Source organism: Felis catus, chromosome X, assembly GCF_018350175.1.
Source record: "Felis catus isolate Fca126 chromosome X, F.catus_Fca126_mat1.0, whole genome shotgun sequence".
NCBI lineage: Eukaryota > Metazoa > Chordata > Mammalia > Carnivora > Felidae > Felis > Felis catus.
In genome coordinates, this window is record NC_058386.1 from 41,560,283 (window position 1) to 41,577,735 (window position 17,453).

General features: G+C 44.9%; 1 protein-coding gene across 4 annotated transcripts in view; it reads right to left on the reverse strand.

Moving 5' to 3' along the window:
* ZNF41 (zinc finger protein 41) overlaps nt 1-17,453 on the reverse strand; it is a 46,652-nt gene that overhangs the window by 16,799 nt on the left and 12,400 nt on the right. For all 4 annotated transcript variants that reach the window (XM_045050781.1, XM_019823356.3, XM_045050780.1 and 1 more), the window contains exon 2: nt 8,854-9,100. In XM_045050781.1, coding sequence (XP_044906716.1) covers nt 8,854-8,870 — 17 coding nt within the window. In that variant the 5' untranslated portion in view covers nt 8,871-9,100. The remainder of the gene's footprint in view (nt 1-8,853; nt 9,101-17,453) is intronic.

Genomic DNA, 17,453 nt, shown 5'->3' on the forward strand with positions numbered 1-17,453 from the left:
GTGTAAAATGGTACAGCTGCTTTGGGGAAACAGTCTGACAGTTCCCCAAATGATCAAACATAGTTGCCACTTGACCCAGCAATCCCATTCCTCGGTATATGTATCCTCAAGATAAATGAAAATATATGTCCACATAAAAATGTGTACACATATGTTTATAGTGGCATTACCCATCATAGCGAAAAGGTGGAAACAACCAACATGTACATCAGATGACGAACGGATAAACAAAATGTTGACCCATCAACATTTCCAACAAAATGGAATATTATTCGGCCATTAAAAGGGACGATGTACTGATACATGCTACAACATGTACACGCACAACATGCTACATTCTTCCCCGTCTGCCTATGTACAAATCTACCCACCTATCATATGGAATGGTGACTTCCTACTTTATTCATCAGGTTATAATCGATGGTTATCATTATTTATTTTGCTACTCGAATTGTCCCAAATTTGGCCAGAGGGAGCTCCTTGAAACATTACGTTGAGTGAAAGAAGCCAGACACAAAGACCACAGATTATATGATCCCATTCATGTGAACTGTCCAGAATAGTGAAGTCTAGAGGACAGAAAGTGTATTTGTGGTTGCTTAAGGTTAAGGGACGCAGGGAACACGGGTGGGGTGGGGAGGGGTGATGGCTAAAGGAAATGGGGCCTCTTTTTGAGGTGATGGAAATGTTGTCAAATTGATTGCGGTGGTGGTTGCTCCTATCCATAAATATAAACAACAGTAAGTTGTACACTTTAAATGGGTAAATTGTATGGTATGGAAGTCATTATTTCAGTAAAACTGTTACTAAGAAAAAAGGAAAAGGAAATCAAGATATTCTCAGATGAAGGAAAACTAAGAAAATTTGTTGCCAGCCGACCTACCCTGAAGGAATGGCTAAAGGAAGTTCTCAAAACAGAAAGGAGATAATAAGAGAAGGAATTGGAACATCAGGAAAGAAGAAAAAATGGAAAAAGCAAAGATATGAGTAAAGACAGTAGACATTGCTTCTCCTCTCGAGATTTCTTTCTTTTTTTTAATTTTTATTTATTTATTTTGAGAGAGAGAGTGTGTGTGAGCAGGGGAGGGGCAGAGAGAGAGAGAGAGAGCAAGAGAGAGAATCCTAAGCAGGCTCCATGCTGTCAGCACAGAGCCTGACATGTGGCTCGATCCCACGAACCACGAGATCATGACCTAAGCCAAAATCAAGAGCCGGACATGTAACTGAGCCACCCAGTACCCCACCTCTTGAGTTTTTTCCTAAACTATGTTTGAGGGCCAAAGCAAAAAGTCTAACATTGTCTATTGTGGATCTCCATGTATGTAAGGGAAATATTTAAGACAACTGTATTATAATATAAACCGGTGAGGGTAAAGGGATTTTTTTTTTTTTTGAGGGTAAAGGGATTTAAAGGCAGCTGAGTTTTCTATACTTTAACTGGTAAAATTTTAACACCAGTAGACTTGTTTGGTGATGGAATAGTGCTGTATGTGTATTATTTCCCAGGGATCAATGCATGGTTGGCAGAGAACCACACACACACACACACACACACACACACACACACACACACACACACTGTAGCAATGTCAGTTTCCTAGTGATGCAGGATGTAACCACTGGGGGAAACTGGGTAAAGGGATACATGAGACCTCTCTCTACTATCTTTGCAACTTCTAGTAAATCTGTAATTATTTCCAAAGAATACCAAACTACCAATATGAGCCTCAGAAGGACCGGAGGAATGGGCACACCAGAAAAGATCAGAATGCTATTAAAAAGAAGCACTCAGTTCTCCCTTGTCTGCCTACCTACAAACCTATTTACCTATTAAGTGAACTGGTGACTTCCTACTTTATTCCGTGGGTTATAACTTATTGCTATCTTTATTATACTTTGCTACTCAAATTGTCCCAAGTTGGACCAGAGGGAGCTCCTTCAAGGTAGCTCCTGTGTCCTGTCGACTCGTCCCCATCTTTTGAGCACTTCATTACTTTCCGGAACAATGAGTTCTTCCAGGATAATTTTGTACTCTCTCTGCTCTAGCCCTGGAGTCTGTCTTTTCTCCAAAAAGCTCTAGTTCTTGGTGACTAATGACAAATCGAGGTGTGCTCACTGTGCCTGGCATGTAATTATACTTCCAGCGGTCAGAGAGAGGAATATTTTCCCCTTATAGTAGAATGCCAACTAATCAATGTAGGAGAAATGATGGGATTAGAACATCATTAGGGAAACAGTACAGTAATTAACTGTTACACACAAGAATCACCACAGGATGCTAAAATCAGAGAACATGAGAAACAGGACATTTATGTAGTCTCAAATTATCCCCCCACAAAATGGTTTTTAATTACGCAGGGAAAGATGGTCAGGTTATATTACTTGATGGACACCATTGTAGTCATGGGTAATCAGTTAGTATTATCAAGAAAGGTTACATTGATATTGAATGCCTGCTGACATGAAGCCCTGAGAGGAACACAGCATCATTTTTGTGATATTTCTGAGAAAAAAAAAATGAATAACTTAAATCAAATGAGGAGGCAGGAACAAATCCAAATTGAGGGACATTCTTCCAAATGTTCAGTGTCATGAAAATCAAGGAAAGGCTGAGGAACTGTTCCCGATTAAAGACTAAAGGGACATGACAATTAAACACAATGCAGGCAGCTGGATCAGGGGAAAATGCTCTAAAGGACCTTATTGTGACAACTGGGAAAACTGTATATTACACATGAGATGTCAGATAATTAGATAATACATGGTATGTTAGTACCCTCATGGTATGTAGTAACATCAGTATGAAAGTTCTTGATTCTGGTAACTGTACTGTGGTTATGGAAGATAATGTCCTTGGTTTCGAGAGATACACATTGAAGTATTTAGGGGTAAAGGGGAATTGTGTCTGCAAGTTACTCTCAAATGGTTCAGAACATAAAGTTTTAACTATATCTGTGTGTATAAACATATACACACGCACACACAAACATACGTGCATAAATCAAGAGACAGCAAAAGCAAATGTGGCAAGATGTTACTATTCTTGTAACTTCTCTTAATTTTAAAATGATTTCAAAAGAATCAACAGTTTCAAGAAAATCCAAGCTTTGAAACTCCTAGTAGAAAATTTAAGTGAGGGGCACCTGGGCAGCTCAGTCGGTTGCACATCTGACTCTTGATTTTGGCTCAGGTCATGATCCCAGGGTCGTGGGATCGAGCCCTGAGTTGGGCTCCACACTGAGTGTGGAACATACTTAAGATTCTCTCTCTCTCTCTCTCTCTCTCTCTCTCTCTCTCTCTCTCTCTCTGCCCCTCTCCCCTGCTTGCGTGCTCTCTCTCTAAAATATAAATAAATAAATAAATAAATAAATAAATAAATAAATAAATAAAATTTAGGTAAATGTTTGTTCAGGCCTTGGGGTAGGTGAGGATGTCCTAAACAAGACAGAAAACATGCTAAGTATCAAAGAAGAGATCCAATGATTTGACTATGAGGAAATGAGGAGCCTTTATTCACTTTGGGGGCCTGGGTCACCCTCCCTTTGTTGGTGAATGTTCAGGGGCACCAAGCAGGCAGGGAACTCACAGTACGTTCTCCACCACCAGTAGCTCCTGGAGGCAGATCCATAAGCACCAGAACATGCCCAGCACTTCTCCACCCACCAGCTCTCCTGAGCACGGCCCTGAGGGTTACTGAGAACAGGACCTCCACTTGGGCCCCTAGCAACACCCCCCTGACTTGTGCCCCCTTCTTCACCCAAGAGCAGTCAACCAGGGAGAGCCCTGGGGTCAGGCTTGAGCGAAGCTCTCATTTTGCCTGCCCATCCAACCCACCAGCTTGCCGGCTACCCAGGACAGGCCCGCAGGTGTGTGGGTAACACAGGGGAGGAGCCTCAAGCAGCAGGACAGGAGTGGCTATTTACCAACCAGTAGGAACGAATGAAGATGTTCCATCATTTTACACTCTCAAACATTTTAACAACTCCAGTGGCCCAAGCTGGTGGACGAAAGACCACCCTCATCTGTCTCTCCCCTCCCTGGGAGTCACTAAGGCCACATTCTCAGGGAAAGTGTACAAAGACCATGATAGGCATTACGAGCGTTGACACAAGATGAATACACGAAAGGTACGCTGCCCACAGCTGCCCCTCTTTGATCCTTTCCCCACTAAAATAGAAGCTTTGGGAGGGGGCATTTTGGTACTAGGAATTTGGGTAGAAAGTTGCTGGTACAGATTCACCCAGATTCCAGTCTCATCTGCCACATATGAGAAGGTTTGATTTTCTGGCCCATTTCTACCATGGAGGATGGCATGTGTCCCTATCACCACCAGGACCCCTACAAGGACTTCTTCATCCTAGGTGAGGGTCCCCACTCCAGCTCCTCATGGCTCTCCAGCGACCCACACAGCAATGTCTCCCTTCGGGATCACTGGAGCCGGCACACCGTGCGCTCTCATCCCCAGGGCGTGCTGGGCTGCCGGGATTGACCGCTCACTACCCACTGTGTCCCTGCCACCCTCTCTGTCCCACCCTGCAGCTGGCTTAGGGCTGGGTCCTCCCACTTTGGGGGCTGCCCTCACTCGTGCCCGAGAACATTTCTGTGTCACCTCCTGTGATATATGATCTTGCCTTTCTACACCCTGTCCCAGCCTAGCAGAAGGGCTTCCAGCATGTTCGCTGAGCCGGCTGAAAGTGTGCGGTGACTTCTTGGCTCACTGTGCCCTCCCCAGAGGGCAGATACCCAGCCTCTCTGTATGTCTGCCCTTGGCGGGGGTTGTTCGGATCCTTTCTGCTCCCTCTGGCTATTCCCGTTCCCTGGTGCCCCTATGCTCCTCCCTCTGGCTTTCCCCTGCTTCTCCTGCCCACTACTGTGCCTCACTTCTCCCTGCTGCTCCCTCTGCTGGTCCTTATTCCGCCTGCATAGTCCCCATCTGACTCTTCCTTGGTCCCTCTGTTTCCTGTTCCCTCTTAATGTAGGTTGTCCCTGGCCTCTTTCCTGATTGCCCCTGGATTCCTCTAACTGTTCCATGCCTCCTGTTTCTTCTTCCCTTTGACTGCTTCCTGCTGCCCCTGACTGTCCTGTGTTTTCCTTGGACAGTTTTCCCTTGAGCTGATCCTTAGTCTGTGGTACATTTCTTCTGATTGTGCCCTAGTCCATCGGGCTGTTCCCTGGTCCTGATGAGCCTTACTTGTTCCTTCTGTTTGACACAGATTGACTGCCCTTTGAGCCCTCTGACTGCCGCCCAGTCCCAATTCTTTCCTGTGCCTTGGGCAGTCCTGGAATGCATTTCTCAGACACCCTCACTTGATGCTCCCACATCTGGTTCGGGGACCACACTTTGCGGAGAGCTGGTCGACCTGGCTCCTGGCCTAGGCTCTTGACCACCAAAGTCTACTGGTTCTGTGCACTCTGCACCATGCTTGATTCTGTACTTTCACCTTGTCCATCGTTTCCATCATGTCTGACTATTTGCTGGTTCCTCTGGTTGCCTCCTGGGTAGGGTGACCAACTGTTCCAGTTGTCTAGGACTTCCTCTGTTTTAGCACTGAAGTCTCACGTCCCAGGAAATCCCTGTCACCTTATTCCAGGGAACTCTGGTGGTTCTTCAGCCTCTCTCCAGCTTCTGCAACTGTCCCTTCACCCCAGTGCCTGTTGCGTGGGGCCTCTGGCTGGCAACTAGCTTCAGGAATGGCTACTATGCCTTTCAGCTGTTCTCTAGTCCCTCTTGCTGCTCTCTGGTCACTTGAGTCGCTCTCCAACACCAGGAAAACTTTGAATGCCCACTTCGTTGTGTCCCTGTCCTCTGGTTAGCCCCTGGGACTTCTTAGTAGACACCCAGTGCCCAGCACAGCTTTGCTGTTCCCTCTGGCTGTTCCCCAACCTCAGAGACTATTCCTTGTTCCATGTGGCTCCTGGTTTCCTCAGCTACTCCTCAGCCTGGGAGGCCTTTCTTTGTCCTTCCAACTGTCCCATGGGTCAGTCCCTTCCCCACCCCTCCACCTGTTCTGCAGCCTCAGCAGCTGGTCCCTGCTTGTTCTGGCTGCTATCTAGTCCCTTCCCATTCTTTCCTATTCCTTGTTCCCCGGTACCTCTGCCTTTCCCCATCCCCTCAGATTCCCCTCTAAACCCTGGTGCCTTGAGAAGTTGCTTGTCTCACAGGCTCTTGCCCGGAACACCATACCCACCTGCTTTTTTTCCATTTTAGAGCCAAATCTTCTGTTTTCTCATCCCTCTGGATGGTCCCTGCTCCCTCTGGCTGCTACCTGGTTCCTCTACGTTCTGATCCCTGCTCCTATTTGGAGCCCCCTCTTACTGTTCTCGGACCAGCTTCCTTTTCCTTGCTCTCCATTTCTCCAGCCCCAGTGACTGTTTCTTGGTTTCTCTGCTGCCCCTGGCTTCTGGGCTTCTGTTTCCCCGTTTCCCCTGTTTGTTCCACTGCGTTCTCAATTGTGCCCGGGGCCCCTTGGCGATCCTCTGTCTCCAGCAAGTGCACCAGGGTTCCCTCAGCAGGTGCCTGGGGCTATTGCGCATCCCTCTTTCTCTCACTGACCCTTCTGCCTGTTTTTCCAGCTCCAGCCACTATTTCCTGGTCCTGTTCTTGGGAAGGAAGAGGTGAGTAGAGAAATGTGCCTCGTACAGCCCAGAATCATTCATCTAGAAATTCCCACACACCGGCTGGCCAAGAGGCCACTTGTAGAAAGACTGGGGAGGACCACGTTGTTGTGGCCCCAAAGTGTGGGTCTGTGATGGAGATGACAGAGCAGAGCCTAAACGCCTCCACGGGTACAAGTGCACTGCAGTTAGACAGCATTTCCTACTTATTCCTTATTCGGTGACCCGGGCAAAAAGATTTAAGCGTAGGAATTTTACCACAGCAGTGTTAATCACAACAGAAAACCTGAAACACCCTAAGTGCACACACAGTGGAGGGGTTAAATTAAAGTTTATCCAAAGGACATAATGCGGTGTGTTATGTGTACGTGAAGACAGAAGTATTTAGTGCCTAGAAAATTATGTTAAACTGTCAAATTAAAAACCAGGCAACTGGGCGCCTGGGTGGCTGAGTCAGTTAAGCATCCAACTCTTGGTTTTGGCTCAGGTCATGATCTCACAGTTCGTGAGATCGAGCCCTTGGTCGGGTGGGTTTTGTACTAACGGTGCGGAGCCTGCTTGGGATTCTCTCTCTGTCTCCCCCCCTCTTTCTTTTTTATTTTATTTTATTTTATTAAAAAAAATTTTTTTAACGTTTATTTACTCTTGAGACAGAGAGAGACAGAGGATGAGTGGGGGAGGGTCAGAGAGAGAGAGGGAGACACAGAATCTGAAACAGGCTCCAGGCTCTGAGCTGTCCGCACAGAGCCCGACGTGGGGCTCGAACTCATGAGCCGTGAGATCATGACCTGAGCCGAAGTCGGATGCTTAACCGACTGAGCCACCCAGGCGCCCTACCCCCCTCTTTCTCTGCCCCTCCCCTGCTCATGCATTCTCTCTCGCTCCCTCTCAAAATAAATACATAAACTTAAAAATAAAAAATAAAAATAAATAGAAAGGAGGCAACCAAATGCTGTGATTCCATTTTCAAACTTGAGCTATATAATGCATATGTATATGGTACATATGCACACTCACAGCCCCACACATATACCCATATACGTGCACGTATGCGCATACAAAGGAAAAATCAACTGAAAGGAAATATAGCTAAATATTGACAATGGTTTACTTTGGGTAATGCTGGAATTACAAGTAATGTTTTATTCTCTTCCTTTTGTTTACCTGCATTTTCTGACGTTTTATTAGGAAATAGTGAAGTTGTGAAATAATAAAACCAAAATAATTTTTTAATGTTTACTGTGATCCTAATGACCATATGACCCTGAGCCCCTGTGACAAGGAGCCTGTCCCAGAGGTGACAGCATCCAGGAAGGTCCGAAGGAGGGGCTGTCGGGCAGGGTCTGGCTCTTTCATCACGTTCCCCTGTTTACAGATTCTCAAGGGGGAACTTTTTTTTTTTTTTAATGTTTATTTATTTTTGAGACAGAGAGAGACAGAGCATGAGCAGGGAAGGGGCAGAGAGAGAGGGAGACACAGAATGTGAAGCAGGCTCCAGGCTCTGAGCTGTCAGCACAGAGCCCGACGCGGGGCTCGAACTCACGGACCACGAGATCGTGACCTGAGCCGAAGTCGGACGCCTAACCGACGGAGCCAACCAGGCGCCCCTCAAGGGGGAACTTTTAGTGGGAAACTTGGTTTGGCTGTAGTGCGGCAAGGGTGGAGGACACATTCAGGAGACCTGGTCCCAGTCCAGTGTTGTCACTCACAATCTGAGAGGCTGGGGCAAGTCATGTCCCTTCTCAGGCCATTACCATCTTCGAAAAGAGGAGGAAGACCTAGAAGGACCCTGGAGAATGTTGTCACCCTATTTCCCTGCCATCCTCTCAGTTCCAAAGAAAAGGGATTTTTCTGCCTAGATCAGGATAGAGGAGAAATCAGCAAATCTCCAGACACAAAGGGAAAAGGAGGGTCTAGTGTGGATCAGCTGAGCATCCACGAAGAGCCAATGGAGAGGGCAGGGCCCGTGTCGGGGGTCGGCGGGGGAAGCGTCTCTCTCTGGCTAGGACCCCAGATGTAGGGTGGCCCTCCCATCCCACCTCTCCTCCATCAGCCACATCACAGGTCCATTGAAACACACAGGGCTCTGGATGTGGGACAGCAGGTGGATGGTGATCTGGTAGCCTAGAATCTGCCACTTCTGTGGCCCCTCTGCCCCTTCCCTGAGGGCCTGCTGACAGGTCTGGGCTGTGTCCTCACTGAATGAATTCCTGCCCATGGGGTCCTCTCCCTGCTCACCTCACACGAGCTGCCATGTCCCTCTGGAGCCAGGACCGAGGACCACCGGGGAGAACTCTGGTCAGCTGGCATGTTCCCGCCGGGTCTCAGCTCTCAGGCTCTCTTGCTGACGACTCCACTCTTCCCAGGAGCTTGAAGTCAGGTAGACACCTGTGGACTCAATCAGAGCTGCTGGGGCCGGGAGGTGGGTCCTGCAGCCTTCACTGAGGGGTCTGGCCCAGGGGCTCCTCAGAGACTCCAAGAAGCCCTAGAAAGACAGTGCCCACATAGTCCGTCAAGCAGCAGCCACCCCACAGATGCCTCCTGGGGGCACCAAGGCGGGCAGCTCTCTGTGCCGGATACTGTGAAAGAGAGAAGTTTAGTAAAACCGACACCAAGCGTTAGCATATAACATGAAAAAAAAATACTCATAGGATTTGGTATAAAATGAATGAGGCTTTGAATTCCAGGTCTTCTATGTCCTAGCTAGAATCTGGGGCAAGTCACTTTGGTCTGAGTTCCTTCACCTTAAAATTGAGGATGAAAACACTGGCCTCATAGGGATGTTAGAGATAAATGGTATAAAGCCTCTAAAGCACTCACCCCTGCTTGCTACCTGGAACATATTCCAGTGATATTAAATATTGCTATTATTACAAGGTTGCAAGGCATGTTTTATCAGGTACCTCATTTAATTTTCAAACTCATCCTGGGAACTAGGTAATTCTACTATTATTATTCCCATTTATCATCAGATAGAGGTGTTCAGAGATATCAAGAAATCTGCCCCAAGATCACTCAGATTAGGGGGAAGGACAGGGACTCGAAGCCAGGTACGCGGGGCTCTACAGTACATTTTCTTAACTACCATGCCAGATGGTGTTCTGTATATGGCAGAGTCATAAAAAACATGATTTCCATTTCCTGCTGCCCTTAAAGTGCTCTGGCTAGGGGATGATCATGTCACACGTGTATAAACTGAGTTTCTGTATAATTCAGTGTATGTTCTGGGCAACTTATAAAGCCCACCCTCTTCTGCCATAGATGAAAACATAAACTCATTGCCTCCCTTCCCCAGCTCCCACCTGGGTCCAGAAAACCAGCATGTCTGCATAGGCTCCTAAATCTGTAACCCCCACTGCTTGACAAAACCGTGTCCCAGATGGCACCATCAACTGGTTTCCAGAGGCTCCTCAAATAATCACCAATACAGGCAATTGACCCTCAGTAGAAAACCAATCACTGATCTACTCAATGCCCTTTGAGGGCCAAACCTGACCTCCTAGGGGACCCCATAACTCACAGCCCATATATAGAATGAGGGACTCCCATCAAAACTTCAATAACAGTCCTTCACATACTAACTCACACAGTCCTGCATTTACAGATATCCACAGGTCCCAATCAGTGACTCCTATAGGGCCACCAAAACTGACTCCCGACGATTTGTAATCCCAGGCTTGCAATCAATCATTCACCACCTCCACGTTCCAATCAATAACTCGCATGGGCTAATCGATGCCTTCAGATATTTACATCTCCAACTCTTATAAAACCTCAAGAATTTCCCGATTGTCACTCACTGCTCCAATATGAATCACATCTATAGGCTTTAGATTATCTAATCCTAATGGACCCTAACTCATTGATCCTCCCCCACAGAAATCCCCCCAATCCTGGACTCCCAGAGGAACCAAATCAACCCCAGATCTGATTTGGCACTGAATTTAAAGGATAAAAAGCAAACCCAAAACACTTCCAGGAAGAAACAACACATTATTTACAACGGAAAGGGCTCACAATGGCACTAGACTTTTTACTGGCACCAATAGGAATCATATTAGAAGAAAACATCTACAAATTATTGAGAGAAAAGGGCTGAGATCCGAGAATTTTAAACCCATCCTAGTTCAATACCATTCTTCTGTCAGCGCAAAAGACGATTTTAGACACAAAAGCATCTACAGCATTATGCCAATATTCCTATCTCAGGAGAATACTCCAGGGAATAGTCTAAACAATTATAAACTGAATAGTAACAGAAACCTCAAAATCAGAGGAAAGCAGTCTTGAGAAATGATTCTCATAATACACAGTTATATCTGAATAAAGAAAAATAATGTAATTGGGCATTTTGAATAAATAAGATCATTACTAACTGGAAATTTTAAAATACCCTGGAAAAATCTATTGAGTGAAATGAGGAGGGGAAGGCCAATCAATCACATACCTCTATTAGTAGATCCAAATACTAGTACAACATTATCGGATCTAGTAATAGAGAAAATATAGACCATCATACTTGTAAGAGAGGTGAAGGCAACTACTAGCAGAAATTGATAAAAATAATCAAAACTCCAAACTATCAGAATCCTAAGATATTAAGACCTTTTAAAAATTATTTTTTATTACTTTTTTTTAAATATTTATTTATTTTTGAGAGAGGGAGACAGAGTGAGAGCAGGAGAGGGGCAGAGAGGGACGGAGACACAGAATCCGAAGCAGGCTCCAGGCTCTGAGCCGTCAGCACAGAGCCCGACACGGGGCTCGAACTCACAAGTGATGAGATCATGACCTGAGCCAAAATAGGATGCTCAACTGACTGAGCCACCCAGGCGCCCCAAATTATTATTTTTTTAATTTGAGAGAGAGAGAGTGAGCACAGGCAGGGTAGGGGCAGAGAGAAGGACAGACAGAATCTGAAGCAGGCTCCATACCATCAGCACAGAGCCCGATGTAGGGCTCAGATTCACAAACCGTGGGATCATGACCTGAGCCGAGACCAAGAGCTGGACACTTAAGTGACTGAGCCACCCAGGCGCCCTGAAATTTAATATGTTACAATTCAACTAAACTGAATGAGCTGAATCCTGCCATAAAAGGTAAAGACGATGGGACCGGTTAACAAAACAAAAATACAGTCGCCACACATCTAAATAAAAAAGACAAAGATGTGAGATGAAGCACTGGACAGGAACATGCTGTGCTATTTATCATTCTTTCTGTTATGGTCAGCACTCATTATGTCTTAGTTAGGAAAGCTTTGCCTACCTCAGGGTCATAAAGATGTCCCATGTTTTCTTAATTTTTATTGTTCTTTCACATTTAGATTTATAGTCCTCTCGGGAAGGGTTTTGGTGCATGGTGTGTGTTAGGGTCAAGATTCATTTCTTCCACATGGATATCAAGGTGATCCAGCATGGCTTATTGAAAAGACTACCCTTTCTCCATTGCTCTGCAATGTTGCTCTGTGACTGTATATGTGGAGGTTCATTCCTGAACTCTGTATTTCCATTGGTCTATTTGTCTATTCTTGGACCAGCACTACCGTGTCTTAATTAATGTGCCTCATATCAGGTTTTGCTATCTGGTAGAATAAAAGGTTATTAAATTAGACTACACTAACATTAAAGACCTCTGTTCATCAGAAGATGAAATTAAGAGTGTAGGGGCGCCTGGGTGGCTCAGTCGGTTGAGCGTCCGACTTCGGCTCAGGTCATGATCTCGCGGTTTGTGAGTTCCAGCCCCGCGTAGGGCTCTGTGCTGATGGCTCGGAGCCTGGAGCCTGCTTCGGATTCTGTGTCTCCTTCTTTTTCTGCTCCTCCCCTGCTCACACATAGTCTCTCTCTCTCAAAAATAAATAAAAATTAAAAAAAAAACCCAAAACTTTGAGTGTAAAGGCAAATCCCACAGTGGGGGAAGTTAACTGCAATACCTGTATCTGACAAACAATTCATGTCTCGAATGTATCAGGAATTCCTAGAAACCAATAGGAGCCAGAAGAAAAGAGCAAAAGGAACAGGAACTTCCCGAAGAAGATACCCGAGTGGCGAATAAGCCGAGGAAAAGATGCTCAACTTCATTAGTTAGCAAGGAAATATAAACTGCAATCAGACATGCCTTCATGTCCACCAGAAATGGCTAAAACGAAAACGATGGCAAATAACCAAGAGACCCGGTGAGGATACGAGAGGCGGAAACCCGTAAGTTGTTTTTAAGGAGCACAAAAGAGTACAAACACTTTGCAGAGCTGTTGGGTGTGGTATTATCTACGAAAGCTGAACATAGGCAATATCCTCCTAGGAGTGTACTCCCGAGAAATGCGAACACATGTTCACTGAAAGACAGGATATGTTCAGGGTGGCTTTATTCAAACCTGAAAATTAGGCAAACACCCATCAACATCAGACTAGATAAATAAATGGTCTTACAGTCATACAAGGAAGTACTATACAGCAACAGGAATGAACAAGTGACTACAGACAACACACATGAATCTCATCTGATGCATCGGCCAAAGAAGCCAGACCCAAAAGAGCTATGAGTCAACACTGTACGATTGTGTTTATATAACTTTCGAAAACATGTAAAACCAATCTATTGCCGCTAGAAGGCAGGATATTGGTCCCCCGTTGGGAGGAGGTTGGGGATTGGAAAGGAACACAAGGGGGTGTCTTCTGGGTGCTAGTCACGTTCTATTTCTTAATCTAGGTGGTGATTGTGCGTGTTCGCTCAGTCTGTTAAAAAAATCATCAAGCTAAATGTGCATAATCTGTGCAGTTTTCTGTATTATAATTAAACATTTAAAAAACATATGACACACCAGGCAAGTGCAAGAAAATGCAAGCACATCTAGAAATATGATGATTGAGGTGGAAATTAAGCCCAAAGTGCTCAATACATTAACAAAGGGGGCCATTTTTAATAATAAAATATACAATAAAGAAGGATGTAAACCTTTGCATAAACCTTTAGTGGTCATTCAATATATACAAATAAAAGTAGCACAGATGCATGAACTCACATGAAGTCTTTTTTTTTTTTTTTTTTTTTTTTTTTGAGAGAGAGCACGAGTCAGAGAGAGGGGCAGAGGGAGAGGGAGGGAGAGAATCCCAAGCAGGTTCCATGCTCAGTCAGCACAGAGCCCAATGTGGGGCTCAATCCTACAATCCTGGGATCATGACCTGAGCCAAAATCAAGAGTCGGATGCTCAACCAACTGAGCCACCCAGGTACCCCAAAACCACATGAGGTCTTAAAAATCATAATTATGGAGACTTCTTCTTGTGGAGATGGAGTAGATATGTTTAACTGTTTTTTCTGCTACATACAACTAACAAGTGTGGACATTATATATAAAACATAGGAAGATTCTGAAAGAAATGAAGAAGGCATATTGGCTAGGGATTCTGAGACCCCAAAAACGATGTGGCAGTACGGGGTTTTCTTTTAGCCTCAGATATCCTAGACTTGGTGCTGGAGAAGCCAGCAACCTAGAAAGGCCAATGGGTGCAGACAAAAAGTGCCCAAAGAAAAGCCTGCTCTCTCTAGTCAAAGGACCAGGGAAGAGGCAGTCTAGGAAGATAGAAAACTTTCAGACAATGATGGCTCTACTCAAGCCAAGCACCACAGAAAACACTGGGGTCCCACCACCATCACTAACAGCAAAGGCCAAGTGGAGAGCCCATACTCCCACCCTTGACAAACTGTAACTTCTTACAGTACCCCCAGCCCAACAACCCTTGCCCCCTGCCAAGGCGGTATCAGAGAAAGCCCATTAGGGTGCTGGAGCTTTCTGCCTTGCTGGGCAATAGTAACCACTGCCTCTTCCTCTCCCACCCGTCGGTGACAGTGGAGACAATGTGAGGAGTCTGGGCTTCCATCCTCACCCCGAGCTAACACAGTGTCCTCCCTTCTCCCCACTGAGTGATGTCAGAGGAGGCCTACTAGAGCTCTCACCAAGGCTCAGCAGTAACTAGGCCACTTCTGCCAACAATGTCAAGGGGCATCAAATGGGAAGCAGTGACTAGGCACCTATCTCCCTCCCAGTCAGGGTGGCATCAGCAGAGGCCTAGGGGGAAGCATGAACTCCTACCCCAACAGGGCAATATAAGGGACACCCCCCCACCGCAAAGAAGCCAAGTGGAGTAATGAGCTGACATCTCCCTTCACCCAACGGAGGTCTGTCAAAGGACGCCTGTGAAAACACGAGAGTTAAATGAATTCCAGAGCCTCTTAATTTAATACCCACATGTCCTAGACACGATGAAACATCAGATGTCATACCACCTCAGCTGGAAGAAGGAAACACCTCAGCTGGAAGGAGGAAAGATTACTGAGCAGATGCCAACACTGAAACCCCAACAGATGCCGGAACTGCCTGACAAGGATTTTAGAGCAGCCATCGTAAACACACTTCACTGGGCAATTATGAAGAATGCCTAACACAAATGAGACAATAGAAAACCTCAGCAAAGAAATACAGGCATTTGCTCACTTCGTGTCTCTGTGTCACGTTTTGGTAATATAGTTCTCGTAATATTTCAAACCTTTGCACTATTCTTATATTTATTGTGGTGACCTGTGGCCAGTGACCTTGGACGTTACTATTATAATAACGGTTTTGGGGTGCCGCAAGCCACCTCCATATAACCAGCCACAACATTCCCTTAAGCCAAAGCCTAATCCCCAGCAAGGCACTCGCTCCTTTCAATTCTCTGAAGGCTGAGAGAGGTGAGGAAGTTGCAGAAAAAAAGTTTGATGCTGGCAGAGGTCAGTTCATGCATTTTAAGGAAGGAAGCCACCTCCATAACATACAAGTGTAAGGCAGAGCAGTGGGTGCTGATATAGAAGCTGCAGCAAATTATCCAGAAGATCTAGCTCAGATAATGAAGGTGGCCACACTAAACAGTAGATTTTCAATGTAGACGAAACGACCCTCTATTGGAAGAAGGTGCCATTTAGGACCAGAAGTAAATGGCACAACATTTTTCCTTAAAAAAATTTTTTTTAATGTTTATTTATTTTCAGAGAGAGAGAGACAGACAGACAGACAGAGACAGACAGAGACAGAGCGTGAGTGGGGAAGGGGCAGAGAGACAGAGGGAGACACCAAATCAGAAGCAGGCTCCAGGCTCCGAGCTGTCAGCACAGAGCCTGATGCGGGGCTTGAACCCATGAACCACGAGATCATGACCGGAGCTGAAGTCAGATGCCCAACCGACTGAGCTACCCAGGCGCCCCGAACAACATGTTTCAAGTGCTAAAAGGAAAGACTTGTTAGCCTAGCATCCCATGCCCATAGAAGATATCCTTCAGGGATGAAAGAAGTATTGAGACATTTTCAGGAAAAGTAGGAATTTATTACCAGCAGGCTTACCATAAAAGAACGGCTATAGGAAGTTCTCTAACCAGAAAGAAATGATAAAAGAAAATGGACCATCAGTAAGGAAGAAAGAATATGGAAAGGGCAAAAAATATAGGTAAATACAAAATGCTTTCTTTCTCTTAAGTTTTCCAAAATAGGTTTGACAGTTGAAGCAAACATTATAACCCCATCTAATGTGGTGCTCAATGCATATAAAGGAAATATATAAGACAATTATATTAAGACAATGAATAGGGGAGGATAAAGAGAAAAGGGGTAAGGAAGATCTCCACACTTTGCTGAAAGTGGTAAAATGATACCAATAGACATTGATAAGTTGTGTATATATTACACAATACATAAAACATCTGGCAAAAAAAAAGCTCCATAAGGAGATCCTCCTGAAAATACTATATAATCAAAATGGAATTCTTCAAAATGTCCATATATCCCAAAGAAAGGGGAAAAATAAAGGAGAAAACAAAAACAGAACAAACAGAAAACACAAAATGTGACAGGCTCCAACCTTAACATATAAATAGTTATATAAAGTGTAAATGGTATAAATGCACTAATTAGAGACAGAAATTGGCAGATTCAATTTAAAAAATCATGATCCAGGGGCACCTGGGTGGCTCAGTCAGTGGAGTGTTCGACTCTTGATTTCAGCTCAGGCTCAGGTCATGATCCCAGTGCTGTGGGATCAAGCTCCGTATTGGGCTCCATGCTGAGTGTGGAGCTCTTTCTCTCTCTCTCTAAAATAAAAAAATAAAAGGGGCACCTGGGTGGCTCAGTCAGTTGGGCGGCCGACTTCGGCTCAGGTCAAGATCTCGCGGTCCGTGAGTTCGAGCCCCGCATCGGGCTCTGTGCTGACTGCTCAGAGCCTGGAGCCTGTTTCAGATTCTGTGTCTCCCTCTCTCTGACCCTCCCTCATTCATGCTCTGTCTCTCTCTGTCTCAAAAATAAATAAATATTAAAAAAAAATTTTTAATAAAATGAAAAAATAAAAAATCGTGACCCAACTATGTACTGCCTACAAGAAATGTGCTTCAAATATGATGATATATGCAGGTTGAACTAACTAGAGTTTAAATAAAAATTTGAAAAAAAATAAAATAATAAAAATTGAAATGGAAAGCTGTAGCATGCAAACATTGATTAAAAGGAAGCAGGAGTGAACTTATTAATATTGGATAGAGTAGTAGACTTCAGAGTGAAGAAAATTACCAGGGACATACAGAGACATTACATAATGATATAAGGGTCAATCCGCCAAGAAGACATAGCAATTTTAAGTGTGTATACACCATGCAATAGAATTGCAAAATATATGAAGCAAAATTTGATGAAACTGAAAGGAGAAATAGACAAAAGTCACAATTATAGTTGGAGGCTTCAATACCCTTCCTTCGGCAACTGACAGAACAACTGGACAGAAAATCAGCAAGGTTAAAAAAAGAATTCATGAACACCAT